General features: G+C 38.7%; 1 protein-coding gene across 5 annotated transcripts in view; it reads left to right on the top strand.

The window, feature by feature from the left end:
- SLC25A26 (solute carrier family 25 member 26) overlaps window positions 1-20,055 on the top strand; it is a 159,119-nt gene that overhangs the window by 7,521 nt on the left and 131,543 nt on the right. For 4 of the 5 annotated variants that reach the window (XM_045192198.2, XM_053929642.1, XM_024556619.3 and 1 more), the window contains exons 2-3: window positions 5,227-5,383; window positions 10,281-10,390. In XM_045192198.2, the coding sequence (XP_045048133.1) occupies window positions 5,227-5,383; window positions 10,281-10,390 (267 nt within the window). The remainder of the gene's footprint in view (window positions 1-5,226; window positions 5,384-10,280; window positions 10,391-20,055) is intronic. The other variant, XM_024556620.3, reaches the window with a different exon arrangement.

The raw sequence follows: 20,055 nt of genomic DNA, 5'->3' as shown, positions 1-20,055 counted from the left end.
TGGGAAACAGTGGTCTGAGGAGGCTCACGGTTTGTTAGAGTGTGTGAAATGAGGCTGGACAGGTCGTTTAAAACCGGCCCATGGGTCGGGGTTCTTAGTTACCCCTTACTGAGTGCTCACTGCATACTAAATGTAACCAGTGAGTTAGGGGTTGTTTTTTTTTTTTTTGATGAAGCATTAACTTTGAATAGCTTTACTTTTATATGTCTTTATATGTTTATATGTTTGTTTACATGTTTTATATGTTCACATATACTCATTACAAAACCTGAACAAGACAAATATTAACAAGATAGTAAAAATACTCCTTATCTTGAATCTCTTTCCACAGAGGTAATAAGTTTTAGTAATTTACTGTGTCTGCTTCTGGACTTCTAACTATACATGTAGAAATAGATACACATTTCTTTAAAAGTCAGGATTATATAGTATATATTGCCCTGTAGTTAATTTGATTAACTTTAGAATCTAGCATATGTTTCTGTGCCAGTGAGTTCAGATGACCTCTTTTTTTTTTTATTCCTCACCTGAGGGTATATTTACTGATTTTAGGGAGAGAAAGAGAAACTTTGATATGGGAGAGAAACATCAATCCATTGTCTCCCGTATGTACCCCAACCGTGGATCAACTGACCAGAGATCGAACCTGCAACCTACATATATGTCCTGATGGGAATTGAACCCGCAACTTGTTGGTGTATGGGACGACACTTCAATGAACTGAGCCACCTGGCCAGGGCACAACTTCATTCTTTTAAAGGCTGTGTGGCAATCCACTAGTTGGATATAAAAATTTATTTAACAACAGCAACAAAGATTATCTAACAAGACTCCTGGGATAGAACTTTAGGTTATTTCTAGCTTTTTATTGTCACAAAACAACACTGTAGTAAACATTCTTGTATATTTATGCATTTCTGTGGGAGAAATATTTAGAAATAAAATAGCTGGATCAAAGGTTTTTAATTTAAAATTTTCATTTTGCCTAATTGTCCACCAACAGATTTTAATAATTTCTCTTTACAATGTCCATAACTATTCATATTTTAACCTTATCTAATTTTATTGGAAAAATGCTTTAATTTGTTTTTATTAGTTCATTAATGATGGGGAAGCATCTTTTCGTAATTTTGTTGGCCATTTATATTTTTCTTTTGGGAATTGCTTGGTCCTGTGTTCAGCGATTTTTAAGAATTTGATATAGTTTTATAAGGTTGACTTGTCATACCCTGTAAAATATGGGTAGTACCCCCTTCCTATATTCATTAATTCATACATAATTCAAATAGTTGAGTGCCTGCTCTGTACTGGTGCTGGGAACATATTGGTGAAGACAATAGGTATGGATTGTGCAGTCTAGTGGGACATAAAGACATCATCTTTATGAGCATCTTCCTCATCTAGTGGTGAGATGCTCAGTTATGGAATTGAAGTTGTCATCAGTGTGTGGAAACAAGAGGGTCTAATTCTAGATTTGGGGACTAGACAATAGCTGTACAACATCCTGGAAATGAGGAAGATCAGATGACTTGGAGGAAACGAGAGCTCAAGGTAGCAAGAAGGGCAAATGGTGGAGTTGAGAGTGGAGAGGTAGAACTTCCAGAGCCTTACAAAGGATTTTGTTCTTCATCCCGTGGGCTACTGAGTCCATGGGGGACACATAAGCTGGAGAGTGGCAAGATGAAATTGAAGTTTGCGTTTTACAAAGGTGACTCCGCCATTAGTGTAGAAGTGGCAAGGAGCAGTGCAGGACAAGTGAGAGGGAATGAGGAGGAGAGAAGTGTCCAGGGAGCAGGAGCAGCAGTTCACTTAACAAGGAGCTGCCCCATTGTGGAGAACACCTCGGCTGTCAAGGAGGGATGTTTCCTGAGGAGCTGTGTTAGTATTTCGGGTGGATCTTCTCAGCTCTGGTTCAGGCCAGTGGCTGTGAGGAGTTTGCATAGTTAAATTAGGTGGTTTCATCCTGTACTTGAGCAGCAGTGATTTCTTTTCTGTTGTTGTGCAGCCTTCTTTTGAGAAATAATTTATAGCATGTGATCTTGATGTTTTTCAACTCCCAGAGTAATTTCAAAGCACTAATTAGACACTTCTCCATAGCCTGCCAGCATTTTTTACATTTTTTAACTTAAGGTAGAGGAGTGCATGTACACACACACACACACACACACACACATATTTATCCTTACCCAAGGGCTTTTTTTTCCATTGCTTTTAAGAGAGGGAGGGAGGGAGGGAGGGGGGGGGAGAGAGAGAGAGAGAGGAAGAGACAAAGAAGTAGAGAGACATTGATCAATTGCTTCCCATACATGTTGGACTGGGAACTGAACCCACAAGCCAGATATGTGCCTTGACTGAGAACTGAACCCGCAGTGTTTTTGGGGGACGAGATGATGCTCCAATCAACTGAGCCACCTGGCCAGGGTAGTAGAGATGTGTATTTTATTTGTAGTATATCAAAGTTGCAATAAATTGTTATGCTGTAGTAAGGCTTACTGGTTACCTGGGTTATATTCTATATCTTTGGATTTTATTTAGTTCTTTTTTTTTTAAGATTTTAATTTATTTTTTAGAGAGGGGGAAGGGAAGGAGAAAGAGAGGGAGAGAAACATGAATGTGTGGTTGCCTCTCGAGCTCCCCCTGCTGGGGACCTGTCCTGCAACCCAGGCATGTGCCCTCACCAGGAAATGAACCCGTGACACTTTGGTTCTCAGGCCTGCTCTCAATCCACTGAGCCACACCAGCCAGGATGGATTTTGTTTAGTTCTTAACTTACCATTTTCAGTGTAAGCTATCATAAATCTTCAAACTAATCATTTGCCTGATAACCTTTTTGAAAAATGATGATAAATAAAAGAAATTTCTTAGACTAAAAAAATAAAAGAATTTGGTAGAGTTTCTTGTAATTCCACTGATGTTGGCTTCTATATTTTGTATACAATTATGAACAAAACAACACTGTTGTAAAATTATAAGCATTTCTTAAAGTTTTTGTTTAAATCTTGAATATGTTGCTTTGCGGATAAATATATATGTATTCTTATTCTTCCTACTCTGTTACCTGTTTTTTTTCAGTGTCATGAATTTAAATGACATTCGAGTCACAGAAGTTTAAAATCTGCAGAAGCAATTAGTAACTTTTCATTTATATTTTACTAGATAAGTAGTTTGAATCTGGTCATTTTATTCTTAGGAGAGATTCAATGCATGCAAAGTAGTCAAGGAGGTTGAACGTGTAGTTAACTTATTGGTTAAAATTTAGGAGTAGGTCGCAAGCACTCTCCGAACCCTCCCCTAAGAATAAAGAGAAAGTTATAATGAAGTGCTGCTTGTTTTAAAGGAATCCAATCATATCAGACATTCTTAGCAGATTTTTAGTTCTCCTGAGCTTCAAGAAAATGAAGAGGCTGGCAAAATATTGTATTTACATAGCTTTTGTAAAAACCCCTTAAAAATAAGTGAGGAAATGTTGAAAAAGGTTGACTTTTTAAAACTTTTCTACATAACTTATGAACCTTTTTCATGACTTAGAAAAGGTCATCTTTCTATCCAGAGAGGAATCCCGCATGATGTGTTGTTCTCTACTATCGTGTGTGGTTCCCTGCTGGTACGTGTCTGTTCTTTTGGTGACATCTTTTTAGGTCCTTTGCAGAGTAGGCCTTCGTGGTCTTTGAGGTTCTGTCGCGTCTTTCAGGCTTTGATCATATCAAAGACCATGATCATACAGTATAATAGTATTACTGTTTATGGTAATGTGATTTTCTAGTGTAATTTTAAATAATTTACTTGTGTTAATTGTTGGATTTCTCATCAGAGTAGTTTTATTTTTCCAATGAATGCTTGCGGTGGTTTTATTGTGAGTGTTAAGTAGAGCGGAGGGTGTTTGCCAGGTAATAAGCTTCATACCCCCTGAGCACTTTGTAAATCCAAGGGGTGGAAACAGCTAGTTGATCATTTCTTTTTTTTTTTTAATTGTTCAATTACAATTGTCTCCATGCTGATCACTTGAAATTTTGCCTGTATGGTTGAATAATACTAATTCTTTTTTTCCTATATTTGGAATATATAGTATTTAATGTATATATTTAACCTCTTGAATAGGTAATAAAGTCACGTGGTTCAAAATTCAAAAGATAGCAGAAGTTGATAATTCAGTTTAAGAATTCCCGTAAAGGAAACAGTGAGAATTTCCTCGTCGTCATTCTTACATCTGCATACAGTAAACTGGTTTTGATTCGCGTCTTTCTATGCTTGAAGACCTTGTGTTTGACCTTTTTTTGACACTGAGTTCATATTTTTCACTTTGACTAAGGGGTAACCAGTTTTAAAATATTCTCCATATTCTGCAAGTACTCATGACGTTTGCACTTTTTAAAGTGCAGCTTTCCAAAGCAACGTAGCATCTTTTGGGAGGTGACCATAGTTTGGGCCAGGTTTTAATGTCCTCTAGGAATTTAGCTCTTATTTTTTTTCCCATTGTTTTCACCTAATGACAACATTTATCAAGGGATTTTCAGATACGCAAAATAGGAATCCTTATGTACATGACTCTTAAAATACAGATCTAGATTCAGAAGGATCATTACCTGTTTAAAAACAGAATTCTCCCCACCCCCAAAAATGTCTTACTGCAGACTCACCACTCATTAATGAAAAGGACAAAAATGTGACATTTGGTCCGATATGGAAATATCACCAAGATAAATTAAGTGAAAAAAATAAGGTTCAGCTCGGTTTATACTATATACACCTTTTATTTTTAAAGAGGAAAATAGAATACATAGTCATATTTGCTTCTATATGCCTAAGGTAACTTTGGAAGGATACAATAAGAAAACAGTCAAATTGGTTACCTGATTACTATGAACAGGGAAGGAGACTTGGAACTCTTTACCTTTCTGAGTTTGCTTGTTTACTTTTACTTTTTTGAGCCATGTGACAATATTAAACATGAATTTAAAATTTATTAAAAAATAAATTTAAAACTCACTTTAAAAATTATTTTAAAATTTACAATATGAAAATATAGCACAATAAGGGCAGTTTCCCCATTGTTTAGTTAGCAGGCCTTTTGCCTATGCCACATAGTCCATGAACTGAGAGGGATGAGAAATAATGCTTTAAAGACTACCTTCTTATTCTTACCCCAAATGGCAGAGAGCTTATTTTATTGTGACCTGTTTTCCCTTTTCTTATCCCCACTTTTTTTGTGTGTGTGTTTTTTTTAAGGCTGGTGGGGTAGCAGGTGTCTCTGTTGACTTGATATTATTTCCACTGGATACCATTAAAACGAGGCTGCAGAGTCCCCAAGGATTTAATAAGGCTGGTGGTTTTCGTGGAATATATGCTGGCATTCCTTCTGCTGCTATTGGATCCTTTCCTAATGGTAAAAAGTATATTCATATTCTCCCTGTTATAAAGCCAAGATAATGGGATTTATTTTCACAATGATAAGTGTTGTTACCCCATATAGAATGTTTTATGTGTTGTGGCTTATCTTCTGAATTTGTTTTCTATTCATTAACCCATTAGTTTCGAATCAGCTGTAGATCGCATTCCACTGTATTTTTAATAGAAAAAAATGAGCAATCTTTTTTAAAAAAGATTTTTATTTATTTATTTTTAGAGAGAGGGGAAGGATGGCAGAAAGAGAGGGAGAGAATCATTGATGTGTGATCGGTTGCATCTCGCACGCCCCCAACCAGGGATCTGGCCCGCGACCCAGGCATGTGTCTGACTGGGAATTGAACTGGCACTGTTTCAGTTCACAGGCCAGTGCTCAGTCCACTGAGCCACACCAGCCAGGACTGAGCAATCTTTTAAAGATGATTTTGTTATTAAAATTCCCAGTTAGAAGCCTTAAGGTGTTATTCTGACATTGATTATAATGCCTTAGAACAGGGTTTCTCAACCATGTCTGCACATTGGAATCTCTTGGAAAGCTTTAAAAATTACTGATGCTTGCGTCACACCTAGAAGTTTAATTGGTCTGAGCTTTGCCTGAGTATCGGGGGGTTTATTAGCTTCCCAGGTGATTCCAATGTGAAGCTGAGTTTAATAACTACTGCCCCAGAGAGTGTTCTGGAGCAGATGAATATAAGAGGCATTAAACCTTTCTGTCTTCACTAAATTGCTTTTAGATGATGAAACAATTTCCACTAATCTCTCCTTCCAGTGTCTTGCTTTTGTTTTGAGTTTGAAGTCACATTATATGATTAATGGCCCTCTTATTCTAGAATCAATATCATCTGTTTTACTTAATTCACTTGTTGGTATGCTTTTTTTCCAGATATTTACCTCGTTTTAATTGCTTACTGATGTTTTGAGTGTCATTGAAAAGCAAATGAAAAAACCATGACTGCCACACACACAATTATAGAACCTCTGCTCTAGGAGATTCTTAAATCCTGGAGTTTGATTTCTCTTTTTCTCAAGATAATTCATGAGAAATTCTTTCGTGTGAACTTGACATTTAACTGTCCATTGATGTCCACATGTGAGTGCAGCTTGCACATGCAGATTCCCAGTGCATGGAGACAGTGTTTTGGTCCCTTTGTTTCCTTCTCTCCTCTTCCCCTGCTCTAGCAGTCCTGAGAACAGCAAACTGTTTTGAGGTTATCCTTGAATTTTCATTTTCCTCACTACTTGCAGTAATTGATTATAGCATGTTTTTATGGGGTGTACTTGACACCCACTCAAGTGCCAAGTACAGCTCTGTGTGTGGGAGAAGGGCAGTGTTTCCTAAATTTGACCATGTTGCAGTCACTTGATCACCTGATCAGATTTTAAGAAGTACTGATGCCCACGTCCCACGTCCAGAGATTGTGATTTAATTTGTTTGGGCTATGGCCTGGGAGCTGGAAGTTTAAGAAAAAAAAAAAAATCCCCAGGTGATTTAATTTGCAGACAAATTCGGGAAACTTCAAAGGAGGGAATTGAAAGGATTATGTTACCAGGGTCCTATCTTTTGGCCATCAGTTTCTATGGTGTCTCCCTCATTGTCCTAAACATCTTTTTTCCCCGTACGTATTGCACCTAGGAATTACTGTTGGTAGATGTAGCATTAGTGCTGGTCTGAGGGTACATGGTGCTTCATTCAGCCCACAGGACTGGTTTAGAATCTTCTTTTAAAAATAGCTTATTTGTTATTGTTTTTTTTCCCCATTATCATTTATCCCCACCCTGGTTTAGATTCTTGCCAGCAGGAGTTTACACATAGAACATGGTTTTGAGGGTTTTTTGTGTGTGATAAAGTGGCATTTTCACCAGGCTTGCTGCTGCTGCTGGTGGTTTTTTTTTCTTTTTTTCCCCATTCACAGAACATCATTGGATTGGAGATGCTGGATAAATAGTCAGTGCCAGGGTTTCAGAAATGATCTTTTTGTTTTTCTGTAAATTTTTTGTGAACTGAAATTTTCTATGTGGCACTTTTTTTTTTTTTTCTGTTGCTGTTCAAGTCCTAGTCTGAGTACAATATACCAGTGTAACATTCACAGGCCAGTGCTCAATCCACTGAGCCACACCAACCAGGACTGAGCAATCTTTTTAAATGATTTTGAGATTATGTTCTCTTTTTGAGAACATATTCTGCAGGGGTGAGTAGTTGGGGATGGAGGAAATTGAAAGTTGAAAGAGGAGATAGGAAGACCTGCATTCAGGATCCTTACTCCCTGTTTTATAAGGGAATGTAGAAAAACCAAAAAAATTTTTTTTTAAATTTTAAAATTTTTTTAAAATTTACAGTTGTGTGCCTTTTCTCCCCATCCCTCCACCCCACCCCAGCTGAACCCACCTCCCTCCCCCACCTCTACCCTCCCCCTTGATTTTGTCCATGTGTCCTTTATAGTAGTTCCTGTAATCCCCTCTTCCCACTGTCCCCACCCCACTCCCCCCTGGCTATTGTTAGATTGTTCTTAACTTCAATGTCTCTGGTTATATTTTGTTTGCTTTTTTCTTCTATTGCTTATGTTCCAGTTAAAGGTGAGATCATATAGTATCTGTCCCTCACCACCTGGCTTATTTCACTTAGCATAATGCTCTCCAGTTCCATCCATGCTGTTGCAAAGGGTGTAAGCTCCTTCTTTCTCTCTGCTGCGTAGAATTCCATTGTGTAAATATACCATAGTTTTTGGATCCACTCGTTTGCTGATGGGCACTTAGGTTGCTTCCAGTACTTGGCTATTGTAAATTGTGCTGCTATGAACATTGGGGTGCACAGGTTCTTTTGGATTGGTGTTTCAGGGTTCTTAGGGTATAATCCCAGCAGCAGAATTGCTGGGTCAAAGGGCAGTTCCATTTTTAGTTTTCTGAGGAAATTCCATACTGTTTTCCACAGTGGCCTCACCAGTCTGCATTCCCACCAACAGTGCACTAGGGTTCCCTTTTCTCCGCATCCTCTCCAACATTTGTTTGTGGATTTGTTTATGCTGGCCACTCTGACTGGTGTGAGATGGTACCTCATTGTGGTTTTAATTTGCATCTCCCTGATGGCTAGTGATGCTGAGCATCTTTTCATATGTCTTTGGGCCCTCTGTATGTCTTCCTTGGAGAAGTGTCTGTTCAAGTCCTTTGCCCATTTTTTAATTGGGTTGTTTGTCTTCCTGGAGTGGAGTCGTGTGAAACTCGATCACCAACTTACGCCATACACGAAAATAAACTCAAGATGGATAAAAGACTTAAATATAAGTTGTAACACCATAAAAGTCCTCGAGGAAAACAGTGGCAGGAAAATCTCAGACATTCCATGCAGCAACATCCTCACAGACATGTCCCCTAAAGCAAGGGACATAAAGGAAAGAATAAACAAGTGGGACCTCATCAAAATAAAAAGCTTCTGCATGGCTAAAGAAAACAGCACCAAATTGCAAAGAGAACCAACAGTATGGGAAAACATATTTGCTAATGATACCTCAGACAAGGGCCTGATCTCCAAAATATATAAAAATTTTTTTTTTTAAAGAGTTAGAAGAGAGTAGTGTATGGCCATAGCACCCTCAACGCGCCCAGTCTCGTCTGATCTCGGAAGCTAAGCAGGGTCTGGCCTGGTTAGTACTTGGGTGGGAGTTGGAAGAGGGTATAGGTGTCAGATAGCCAGCCTGCTCTTTGTTAGAACTTGCCTAGAGCCTGATTTGGAACCTTATTGTGCCATCACTTCCAATTAGCAAGGGCTTTCTTGGGTATTAACCAGGAGAGTTTTGGGGCTTACATTTCTAAAGAACTTTCTTTGTCTCATAAAATTAGCAATAAAGTGTGACCAGGTTAAGGTGGTTAACCATGAAATATCAGAAACTTTTAGCAGTCTTTCTTCCTTCCCCTAGCAGGTGGGAGTGGGAGGGTGGATTGTGTAGCAGGTAGAACTTAGCTGAAGCAATTGGAGATATCCCAGCTGCATATTTAGTGAGTGGGCTAAAGCAGGAAAATCCTTATTGGGAACCACAGATGGGAATAAGGACTTGTGTTAACTATATGAAACTGCTTGCACAGGTCATTCATTGCTCTTCTGGAGACTCATCCCTTGTTGATGTTTGTTTGTTTGTTAGCAGCCTGGGGAATGTTCACAACGACAGAGCCTGCTGATTTTAACTGCGGAGAACTGATTTTTCACTATCAAACTCTTCCTCTGTGTTTCAGACTTTAATGTGACGTGTTCAGGTGTCTTTCAAAAGATGAATTTGTCTTTCATTGATCTTTTATGCCTTATCTTTTATGGAAGTGATAAACATCTTTTGTTAATAGCACCTGGCAGGTCTTAAAACCCTCTTGTGCAGCTAAGATAAGCTCATGGTGATAGGATTTTGAGATTTGATTTCCAGTTTTAATTGTTGATTGTTTTCTTGATGTAAAGGTGGGTTGATGTAGTAAAAAGTATCCATGGTTATTTTGACTAAACAGCAATAAAATACCATTAGATGTTTTATTTAGTTAAGGTATTTGTTTGCAACTTTAAGCTGTCTATCCTGATTATTTTATAACTGTATGAGGAAATTTACGTCCCATTTCTAGAAAGCTTTCTAAGAAATGTTAAGTGATTCGTTAGTACAAAACGGTACATGATGGGTTAGCTGTTAGCTGTTACCTTTGGTGCAGGTGTAATGTCTTCTGCCTTTTCGTAGGTCCAGGTCGGCTTATAAGATGGGCTTGATAAATTCTGCAGGAGTGAGAGGGGCGGGGAAACAGTATGTGTTTATTATCTTTATCTGTTATGTCATATTTTATTAACTAGTTTTGTAATTGTTTTGACATATTTCTGAACCTTGTGAAAGGCTGGCTTGTTTAAATTTCAGCTGCTGCCTTTTTTATCACCTATGAATATGTGAAATGGTTCTTGCACGCTGATTCATCTTCCCGTCTGATGCCTGTGAAACATATGTTGGCTGCCTCTGCTGGAGAAGTGGTAAGTAACTAGTTATGTATATGAAACACTTCAGATATAGAGATCCTGCAAGTCTTTGTTTCATTTTTTAATGATAAACAAAGTATTTTTTAAGTTGAGAGTTAGAAATTCCAATAACTGTGAATGGATTAAACAAGATAAATAAAAGACAGGGTCTAGATAGGATGAAAGGAAAATCCAGCTATGTGCTATATACAAGAGACAGACCTAAAACAATTATACAGAAAGAATAAATTTAAAGAGATGGAAGAGAATACACATGCAAAATTATAACGGCTTTGTATTACGTCAGCATAACTGAGCTAAGACTCCTTTTCCTAGAACTCCTTTCCCAGGTTGGTTCCAGGTTAGGCTGACGAGGAGACGTTCGTATGAGTTGTGTATGGTGGAAGTGAAGCGGGTGTTATGTTTATGCTCAGCCGACTGGTGTAGGGTCAGGCATGCTTGCAGTTCATACCCTGCATCACTGCCTTGGGGACTTGGGCAGCTCCTCCAGCTCCCACTGGATCATCTCCTTCAGCTTCTCTACATTCTGAGTCCAGATGTACGGGCACTGTGGTGAAGGGTATCAGCTTGTACTGCAGGTCACCCACATCACCTGGGAGGTAACGTGAGTTCCTGTTTGTCCTGGCTTTTGCCATATCACATCCATCTTTCCTTCCTGATCCCCTGCCCTCTGACTTCTGTCCTACCCTGGACACAGAAGTTACAGTTCTACATAAGCTGCTTGATCAGCTCCCACAATTACTTTTCACATTCCCATAATAACTTCTTATTCTTACTATTCACAGTAAGAATAGGGTTGATCAGTAAGAACAGTTCTACAACTCTGATCAACCCTACTTTATACAGAAATACTAACTGAAAGACTAATAAAATAATGTTAATATCAGACAAAAAAAGACAGAAAGCAAAAACCAAAGAGAACACTGTGTAAATGATACAGGGAATAATTCTCCTGAGATATATAATGAACCTGAACCTGGACTAAATAATGTAGTCTCAAAAAATAAAACAAACATGTCCAGAATTATAAGGAGAAGTGAATAAAAATATAATTTGCATTGGAGATACTCACCATCTATCTGTAAAAGTCTTTAGGATCATACAGGCATTAAATTAAAAACTAATAGAGGGTTATTTTTTCCCAAACTAACATAGAGGAGAAGGGTACTGATAAACATTTCCTGACAACCCTCACCCTCTTAACTCTCTCTCAGCCCCTCCTGCCCAGTACGAAGGGGCATTCTCTGTTAGAATGACCTGTGTGTCTCCATTCAGAGATGCGTGTTCTTTACCATTCTTATCTTCAGTCTGGTGGCTTTGCAGTCTTACTGAGCCGCCCTAGTCCTGTTATGGGCAGGAGTGCATAACAAAGTGAAAAGAAAGGGTCTCCGTTTATGAACCTGTTATTATTTTATCAAGTAACATTTTTTTCCTGTTTTAGGAAGTAGTTGTATATATTAACATTAGGAAATTTGGAAAGCAAATCAGTTTTTTTTTTAACATTTACTTGAAGAGTAATTATATATTGTGGTTTTGTTTCCTATGTGCTATTTTTCATTTAGAAAATTATGTAATCGAATTTTCTTCACTTGAGAATATAGAGAATGGGCATGAGGAAAAGAGAGAGATCCTGACAGAAAAGTAAAAGTAAATACTAACTTTAAGAAGACAATTAAAAATAACAACTTTATTGACGTGCAATTTAAAGTGTACAATTCAGTGGTTTTTAGTATAATTGCAGAGTGGGGCAGCCAACACCACAGCCAGTTCCACAACATCTCGCTCACCCCAAAGGAAACCCTGTACTCGTGAACAGTGACTCTCCTTTCCCCTGCCTCCCAGCCCCGGGCCACCAGTCAACTGCTTTTTGTCTCTCTGGGTTTGCCTATTTAGGGCATTTTATATTAATGGCATCCTGCAGTATTCACAAGGGTCTGTTCCTTCCATAGCCTCACCAACACTTGTTATTTATTGTCTTTCTATTAATAGCTGTAGGGTGGATTTCTTGACTAAGAAATCAGTTGTATGGGTCCTTGAAGACAATGTTGAAAGAAATTAGCCTGAGACATTAAAATCACTGAAATGCTTTAAATAAACTTCTTTTTTTGCCATTGGTTTAAAAATTATTTTGCAGAACCCAAGTTAACCCTGGATTAAAAATAATTGCTTTCATAATTAAGTGCTGTTATATTAATTTTTTAATAAGAAAGAACAAAGTAATAGTTCCTTTTATGAACTAGAAACCCCTTTAGGAATCTAATGAAATCCTGTGTCCTTTTCTTCAGTAAAGTGGACATATGGACATTTGCATAAAATTTCTTGGGAATTTCAATTCTTTATATTCTTAACTCAAAGTACGAACTCTAGTGCTTGAATTCTACCTGAAAATTAGCTTAAACTGTAATAGAAAGCAATTTATACTTAATTTAAAAATCTTTTAACCTAATATCCTTGATTTAGATTTTTTTGGTGATACTACCCTGAAATTAGAATCTTATTGCACGTAGTTATTTTTGAGCGTAAGTACTAAAGAAGAACAATTCACAGATGAGCATTCCATGTCTCTCAGGTTGTGAAAATTCTGTGTTTATGATAGCTTTTGCCTCTGTTTTAGAAATGCATGTTGCTTTGGTTAAGGTTAAATACATTCTACTAAGTTCAGTATTTGGTTTATATTTTTTAATATGTTGCTGAGAGCAAGCCGCAAAAAGAACTTGGCCATTTATTTCATTTCACATAGAACCATCTTGCGTGAAAGCTAGTTTGGGGTGCTGAAGGACAGGCTCTCTTCAGTTTGTAAACTTCCTCTTAGAATTACAAAATAAGGTATTTAAATGTGTATAATAAGGTAGGGCAAATGAGAGCTGTTAGATTACTCATGTTAATGCTGCATCTTTTCATTTGTAGAAAATTCTGTATATTCTGTCCTTTAATATCTGTAAGTGACATTTGAAAAATACAGAAGTCCGTGTAATGCAGTGTTCGGTGTGTGCACCGCTGCACATAGGCGGTGCTGCAGGTAGATGTCAGTTAGGAAACAAGTATGTAAGAGTGGAAATAGGTGATTCTGGGACATTCTTTACTGGGTTTTTTAGGGTTTCCGTAGTCCCTTGGTGGTACGACATGAAGTAAGACGCCTTTTGTAGTTTCTATGATGTCGGGGAGGTTTAAAAGGAGAATCTATCAGCAGTGGGTACATGAATTGATGTCACAGGGGGAGCAGCTCTTGATGTGGACTTTCAATTGATTTTATTTTATTTTATTTATTATTATTTTTTTAAGATTTTATTTATTTTTAGAGAGAGGGGAAGGGAGGGAGAAAGAGAGGGAGAGAAACATCGACTGGTGAGAAGTATGTTGTCTGGTTGCCTCTCACGTGCGCCCAGGTGGGGACCTGGCCTGCAGCCCGGGCATGTGCATGACCAGGAATCAAACCAGTGACCTTTGGTTCCTCAGGCCAGCCCACAATCCACTGAGCTGCACCAGCCAGGGAGAGGGCTTTTGATTGATTTTAAATTCAGTTACAGTTTAGAAAAAATAAACAAATTCAATTATGGATTAGTTATGCTGAAAAGATTGTCAAGTGTAAGAAGTTTGTAGAAATGTTGGTTCTGATGCTTCAATTGTCTTTGAATTTTCTTTAAAAACTTCCCAAAGCCATTCAGTATCAGTTTTCTCAGCAAATGCTTGAGAAATGCATGTACTATTTTTTCTGATTTAATAACGTATTTCAGTTTCATAGAGCATAAGCTTTTGGTTTCAGATTCATACAAGTGTGGTTGCTAAAAGTAAGAGAAAGAAATGGGTAAATTTAGGAGAAACACATTTTTATAGGTAAAATCAAATGGGGTAAAAAACAAAAACATGTAGGACTATCAATAGGTATAGAGACCTAAAAAAAAAAATAGTTCAGTCATTGCTTCATAAACCATTTACTTTGATATAAGGTTGTTATGTTACAGATTTCTTAGAAACAATGCCTTAAGAATGTGTCCACAATTACTTTGTTGTAGCAACTGTAAATGTATGAAAAAAACTTAGAAGCAGAACCCTACCATAATAACCATTCTCTGTAGCAGCACCTCGACTAAAATGTGATGACCAATCAGTAACTATAATTACAACCTTCTACCTGGTGTTTGTAATTTGGAATACAGTAAAATGGATCAAATGAGATTTATTAATATGTAACAACAGTAAGAAGAGTCCTGTTTGTGCCATTTTTATGAAAAAGTTCGCTGTGCCAAATCTCTAAATCCCTACCTCAATTATTTTATAGCTCAGTTTTCATCAGACATGGATAAAGCCCCGTGAGAAGTAGAATTTGTAATTAGATCAGAATGTTCAGGGTAGGCTTACTTTCATACAACAGATACTGTAAAATTGCAGGGGTAGTGATTTTTTTTTTTAAGGTTTTAAGATTTGACTTTTCCTGGGTCTTATCCAACTTTTGGTTTTAGTTCATGTTGTTTTGAGAAATGAAAGAATATTGACATTTCTTTGCAGCCAAAAGCAAGCCACCATGAATTTACCCTGCATGGATGACGTGCGTGGATGCCCTCACACACACACACGCTGGTAGATTATTCCTTCCAACCCCATTCTAATTCGTGAAGGAGAAAGTTAGGAAGTAAATTATTGGGTTGGCCAAAAGTCTGTATGTTTTTTTTTTTCCTGTAAAATAAAAGACACATTTTTCATGTTCACCAATAACTTGATTGTTTTGGATATTTTGAGTATGTCAGCTATCTTCCACGTGGTATAACGTTGATTGTTCTCAATTAATGTCTTGATTTTGTCACTGTCAACTTCAGCTTGTATGCCTGAGTGTGGAGCATCATCCAGCGAAAAATCTCCAGCACAGAACTACACAAACCACTTCTGCCAACGTTTGGTCAGTCACAGCACCTTCTCCATACATTGCACAGATCTGTTTTTGTGTTTCAGTTGCATTTTACCTTTCTTGATATAATAAAGCATAATATTATGCTTATTATTATATGCTTTAATATAATATGCCAAAAATTGTTGCTTTTCTTCCATCTTCAATATTAAAATGGCTACACAAAAATTCACCAATTTTGATAAATATTTTTAACGAATGCTGATATAACAGCTGTCACAATACAGTCTAACAGAATTGCTTCCCATGAAGTTAAAGACAGCTAAGCGCTACTAGAGCCATCTTACAGAAAAAACAAAACGAACTTTTTGGCCAACCCAATAGATCATGTGTTATAAATGCTTTTCTGACAGCTTCTAAGAGTACTTCTGTTAGAAATATAATCCAAGGAGCATCTACTTCGGAATCAATTGCCTGGACAGCTAGTTACAAATGAAGATTTTTGGAGATGGCATCAGGGGCCCTGCATTGTAAACAAGATTCCTAGATGGTTCTAGTTCTCACTGATACTTAAGTACCACTGATTTAGGATTATAAAACAATGTAACATATCCCGGTAGTAAATATTTGCATGGAATTGGCTCAGCACTCTAGTACATAACAATATTTTTGTAGGTACAGGACACGAGCAGTGCCACACACTGATCAGAAGTGCGATTCGTCCTGTCTTCCTCAGAATTACTTTCTTTAGACCTGTTACACACCCTACTTCAATAAACTGGCTAGTTTTGAGGGTGGCAGTGTACTCAGAAATGGAGATTGGGTTCTGAAGACAGAGTGTGGGTTGCACCAGCTCTGATGCTTTCTTCAAGGCCACGCTGTTGAAGAAAGAGCCTTGAGGCTGAAGGCAACTTGTGCTACAGTTTAGCTGCTCTAGCAACTGACAAGGTAGCTGGGCCTCCTTTGTCCTGCAGGCAGTTCCAGGGCCTGCTGGATATCAGCACACTGTTTTGTTCCATCTCCTCCCAGGTTTGGTTGCCTGCAGCAGCGGAGGCTCTGATGCTGCCTGCCAGGAGCATTTGCACAGCTCACTCCTCATCGAGGCCCCTTAGGGAGGGGTTTAGCTAGTTTTTATTTTGCTGTCAGTATCATGTTTTAAAATGTATTTATAGTGTTTTTCATGATCTTTACTGGCGTTTTCTAAGAACCACTGAGCAAGATAATAGAAGATTGACAACTTTTGAAATGTAGCTTTTGAAATAATCATATTAGATTTTGAAATACACATAAATTAACATAGATTAACTCTGACTTGCACTTGTGATAATTCTTGGCCGGATCCATGTTTGTACAGTCAAGTCCCAGGAGATTAGGTGGAGAAGACCTGCTGGCTGCCCTGAGGTGGAAATTCCTAGTGTTTAAGGATGGATGAGAACAGAAGTTTTCCTGTTAATTTTTCAGTGGCCTGGGAACCTTTTTTTACCTGAGGACATTGAGTACATAAGGCAGAGGGACCTCTTTTTTTTTTTTAAATTTTTATTCATTGATTTGAGAGAGACAGAGAGAGACATCAATTTGTTGTTTCACTTATTTATTCGTTCATTGGCTGATTTTTGCATGTGCCCTGACTGGGGACAGAACATGCAGCCTTGACGGACTCTAACCAACTGAGCACCCAGCCAGGTCCACACTTTTAAATTTCTTATTAAAACCCCCAAACTGAGAATTACACAAAAACTTAGGAAGATAACAATAACCCACTTTCTGTTGCGATCTTTACAGCCTTTAATTTGTATATCCTTTCCTCACTCAGACCCCTTTGATTCCTTTTATGTTGACTGCTTTGTCCATCTCCGTAGTTCCCTCCACCATGTTTGCTGCCCGTAACTGGCGGTGTTCTAGGCGTTGAGGAAAAAACAACAAGACACTGCCTTAAAGAGGCTTGCAGCCTAGAGGTAGAGATGGACGTGTAAATCTGTTAAGTACATCAAAGTGTTACAGGTATTTTAACAATAGTAAGGACAAGGTACAGTGAGAGCCTGAGGGGAAAGGAATGGCCAGTTGTCTGGATTGAAGTGGGCGGAAAGTGTTGCCTTGGGAAGGGCCTGGTAGAACAGCTAATCCGTGGATTGCATTTTACAATATCATTGTTAGGTGTGTGGGTGCAAAGGGGTATTGAAATTGTGGAAAGCCCTCGTTAGACACTTTGAGGTCCCAAGTGGAGCCCAGGTATGGCTGGGTCATTGTGAAATGAGGTGGAGAGGGGTGTGGTTGGGCATAGCTGGGGGTCCTTATCTGCTACAGTGAAAAGTTTGGCTGTTAGCCCTTGAAGAGGTGAGCACAAGAGCACCATTGGTTGGCATTTTAGGAGCCCCTTTGTCAGCAATGTGGAGGCGGAGGGAGGAGGCTGTGTCAGAAATTCCAGGACAGACAGATGACCGCAGCCTCTGCCAGGGCAGGGGCAAGGGGATGCAGAGGGAGGAGGTGAGTTTAGGAGGTGTTAAAGAGGAGGAACTGGCAAAGAAGATGGTCATTTTCTCTCCCCAGCCCTTCCAGCAGCGTCCCTTCTGTGCGTATTTCATGGTGGACGCCCGTGTTAGAGTGTTGTGTCTGTGTGTTGTGCACACGCCCAAGCTCTCCAGTGGAGTCTGCTTTGTTCAGTCAGCACACGCAGCTTGCCAGCTGTCCTGGCTGGCTGAGCCTGAGTGAGTGTGCAGAAGGGGCAAGGGGAGGGAAGGCAGGCCTGAGAGAGGGCCAGGGCTTGGCATGACCACGTGTGCTGATGACCCATTTTATTCAAAGCACAAGTGTGCATGTGCTGAAAGATTTTTCAGGGGGGCTCGTATGAAGGACCAGTTTAACCCTTGTCCCTCCGGTTTCTAGATGACCCCCTCTAACCCATTTCATATTATTTTCTTTATGGACTTCCTGTTCTTTCCGTGAGGTGGTATGCAGCATTCATTCAGATGGTATTGACTTATGATCTGGGAAGGTGCAGTTCACTGATTGTCTTAGTTAGTGGATTAGAGGCAAAGGATGCTCTGTGTTGTCTTTTTTATTTAAGAACTGCTCTTAATTTAAACACAATTTAATTCATGAAACACAGTTTATGAAACAATTAAGTTCAGTTTTATAGAAACAATTGTTGTGATTTTCATATAGGATGATGAAATTAAAGAAACCATTTCAAGCCACAGGAGTGTTATTTATTCAGTCAGCCATCGCCACTGTGTTGTAAGTGGAAAACTGACTACTTCTCCCCAAGAACCAAACTGCTAAAGTTAGTGTCTGCTACTTCTGTGCAGTCTGTGCGTTGTCACTCACAAACCTTTGTATTTTATGATTGGGGATTTTGGTAGCTATAATGAATTGAATGCCACTGTTACAAATTTGCTTTGATTCGTGATTACATACTGTCAACCTTAAAATTAAACAATGAAGATTATCAAGGAGCAAATGAGTTTATTTGGGAATAGCAGAGCAGTTACAGTTCAGGACATGCAAACTGGGGCGAACCATAGACAGTCCAGAGAGACAAAGGGGAGGTCAGCTTCTGTTGGGTCCCAGGAGAAAATTGGGGAGGGTTGGGTTGTTTTCACTTTAAAATTTCTATAATTAAGTTTATTGAAATAACACTGGTTAATAACATTATGTAAGTTCCAGGTGTACAGTTTCACCGTACATGATCTGTACATGAGGTCTGTCCAGAAGGTATCCAGCAACATAATGTGAAAAATAGAGACATTTATTGAAGAGGATACAAGATACAAGAAACATTGTACACAGGACAATGACGCCTCAGTCTCCTTCAAAGTAGGCACGTTGGGACCTCACACAGTTCTCCCAATCACCATCAGCTGCCCCTTTGTATTTTCCTGAATTTCACTGATGGCCTGAAATCTCTCCCCTTTCAAAGGTGATTTTAGTTTGGGGAAAAGCCAGAAGTCACAGGGTGCCAAATCTGGGCTGTAGGGAGGTTGAGTCACCTGGGTGACTTGATGTTTTGCCAAAAAACTCTGATGTGTGAGTGGGCGTGTTGTCGTGATGAAGCTGTCCATCACCAGTTGCCCATAGCTGTGGCCTGAATCATCTGAGTAGTTTCCATGGAGGAATGTTCAAACTTAATGCAAAATTTGATGCAGATTCATTGCTCTATGTGCTCAGTCATTTCAGATGCGAAGGCCACACAGTACACATGTCACTCAGTGGTGTCCACCACCCCCACTGACTAGTAGAGTGAAGTTGTCATTGTTCACGTGTGCGCATTCCAGTCCTCTTTCCTTGGCTACCAGGTTACATCAATATCACACAAACTATTCTATTCTTGTTATATTAACAATGGCTGGACTTTTTCTGGACAGACCTCATTCTATTTTATGTGCACCATCCAGAGTCTAGTATCCTTCTGTCACTATATAGCTGACTTCCATTACCTTCTTCCCCTCTGGTAACCACCACACTGTTGTCTATGAGTTTGTTTACATGTTGCTTTCTGTTTTATGTTGCACATATGAGCAGAATCATATGGTTCTTAATTTTTTCTGTCTGACTTATTTCACTTAGCGTGATATTCTCAAGATCCATTGACATTGTCGCAAATGGCCGTATTTCATCATTTTTTATGGCTGAGTAGAATTCCATTGCATATATGTTCCACATCATTATCCAGTCACCCATCAGAGGGCATTTAGGTTGTTCCCATGTCTTGGTTATTGCGAATAATTCTGCAGAGAACATAGGGCTACATATATCTTTATGAATAAGTGTTCTCAAATTCTGGCTAGATACCCAGAAGAGGGATTACTGAGTCACATGG

The sequence above is a fragment of the Desmodus rotundus genome, chromosome 8 (genome assembly GCF_022682495.2).
Source record: "Desmodus rotundus isolate HL8 chromosome 8, HLdesRot8A.1, whole genome shotgun sequence".
Lineage (NCBI taxonomy): Eukaryota > Metazoa > Chordata > Mammalia > Chiroptera > Phyllostomidae > Desmodus > Desmodus rotundus.
The sequence above is the reverse complement of the archived record's forward strand: the minus strand, read 5'-3'. Positions and strand labels throughout refer to the sequence as shown.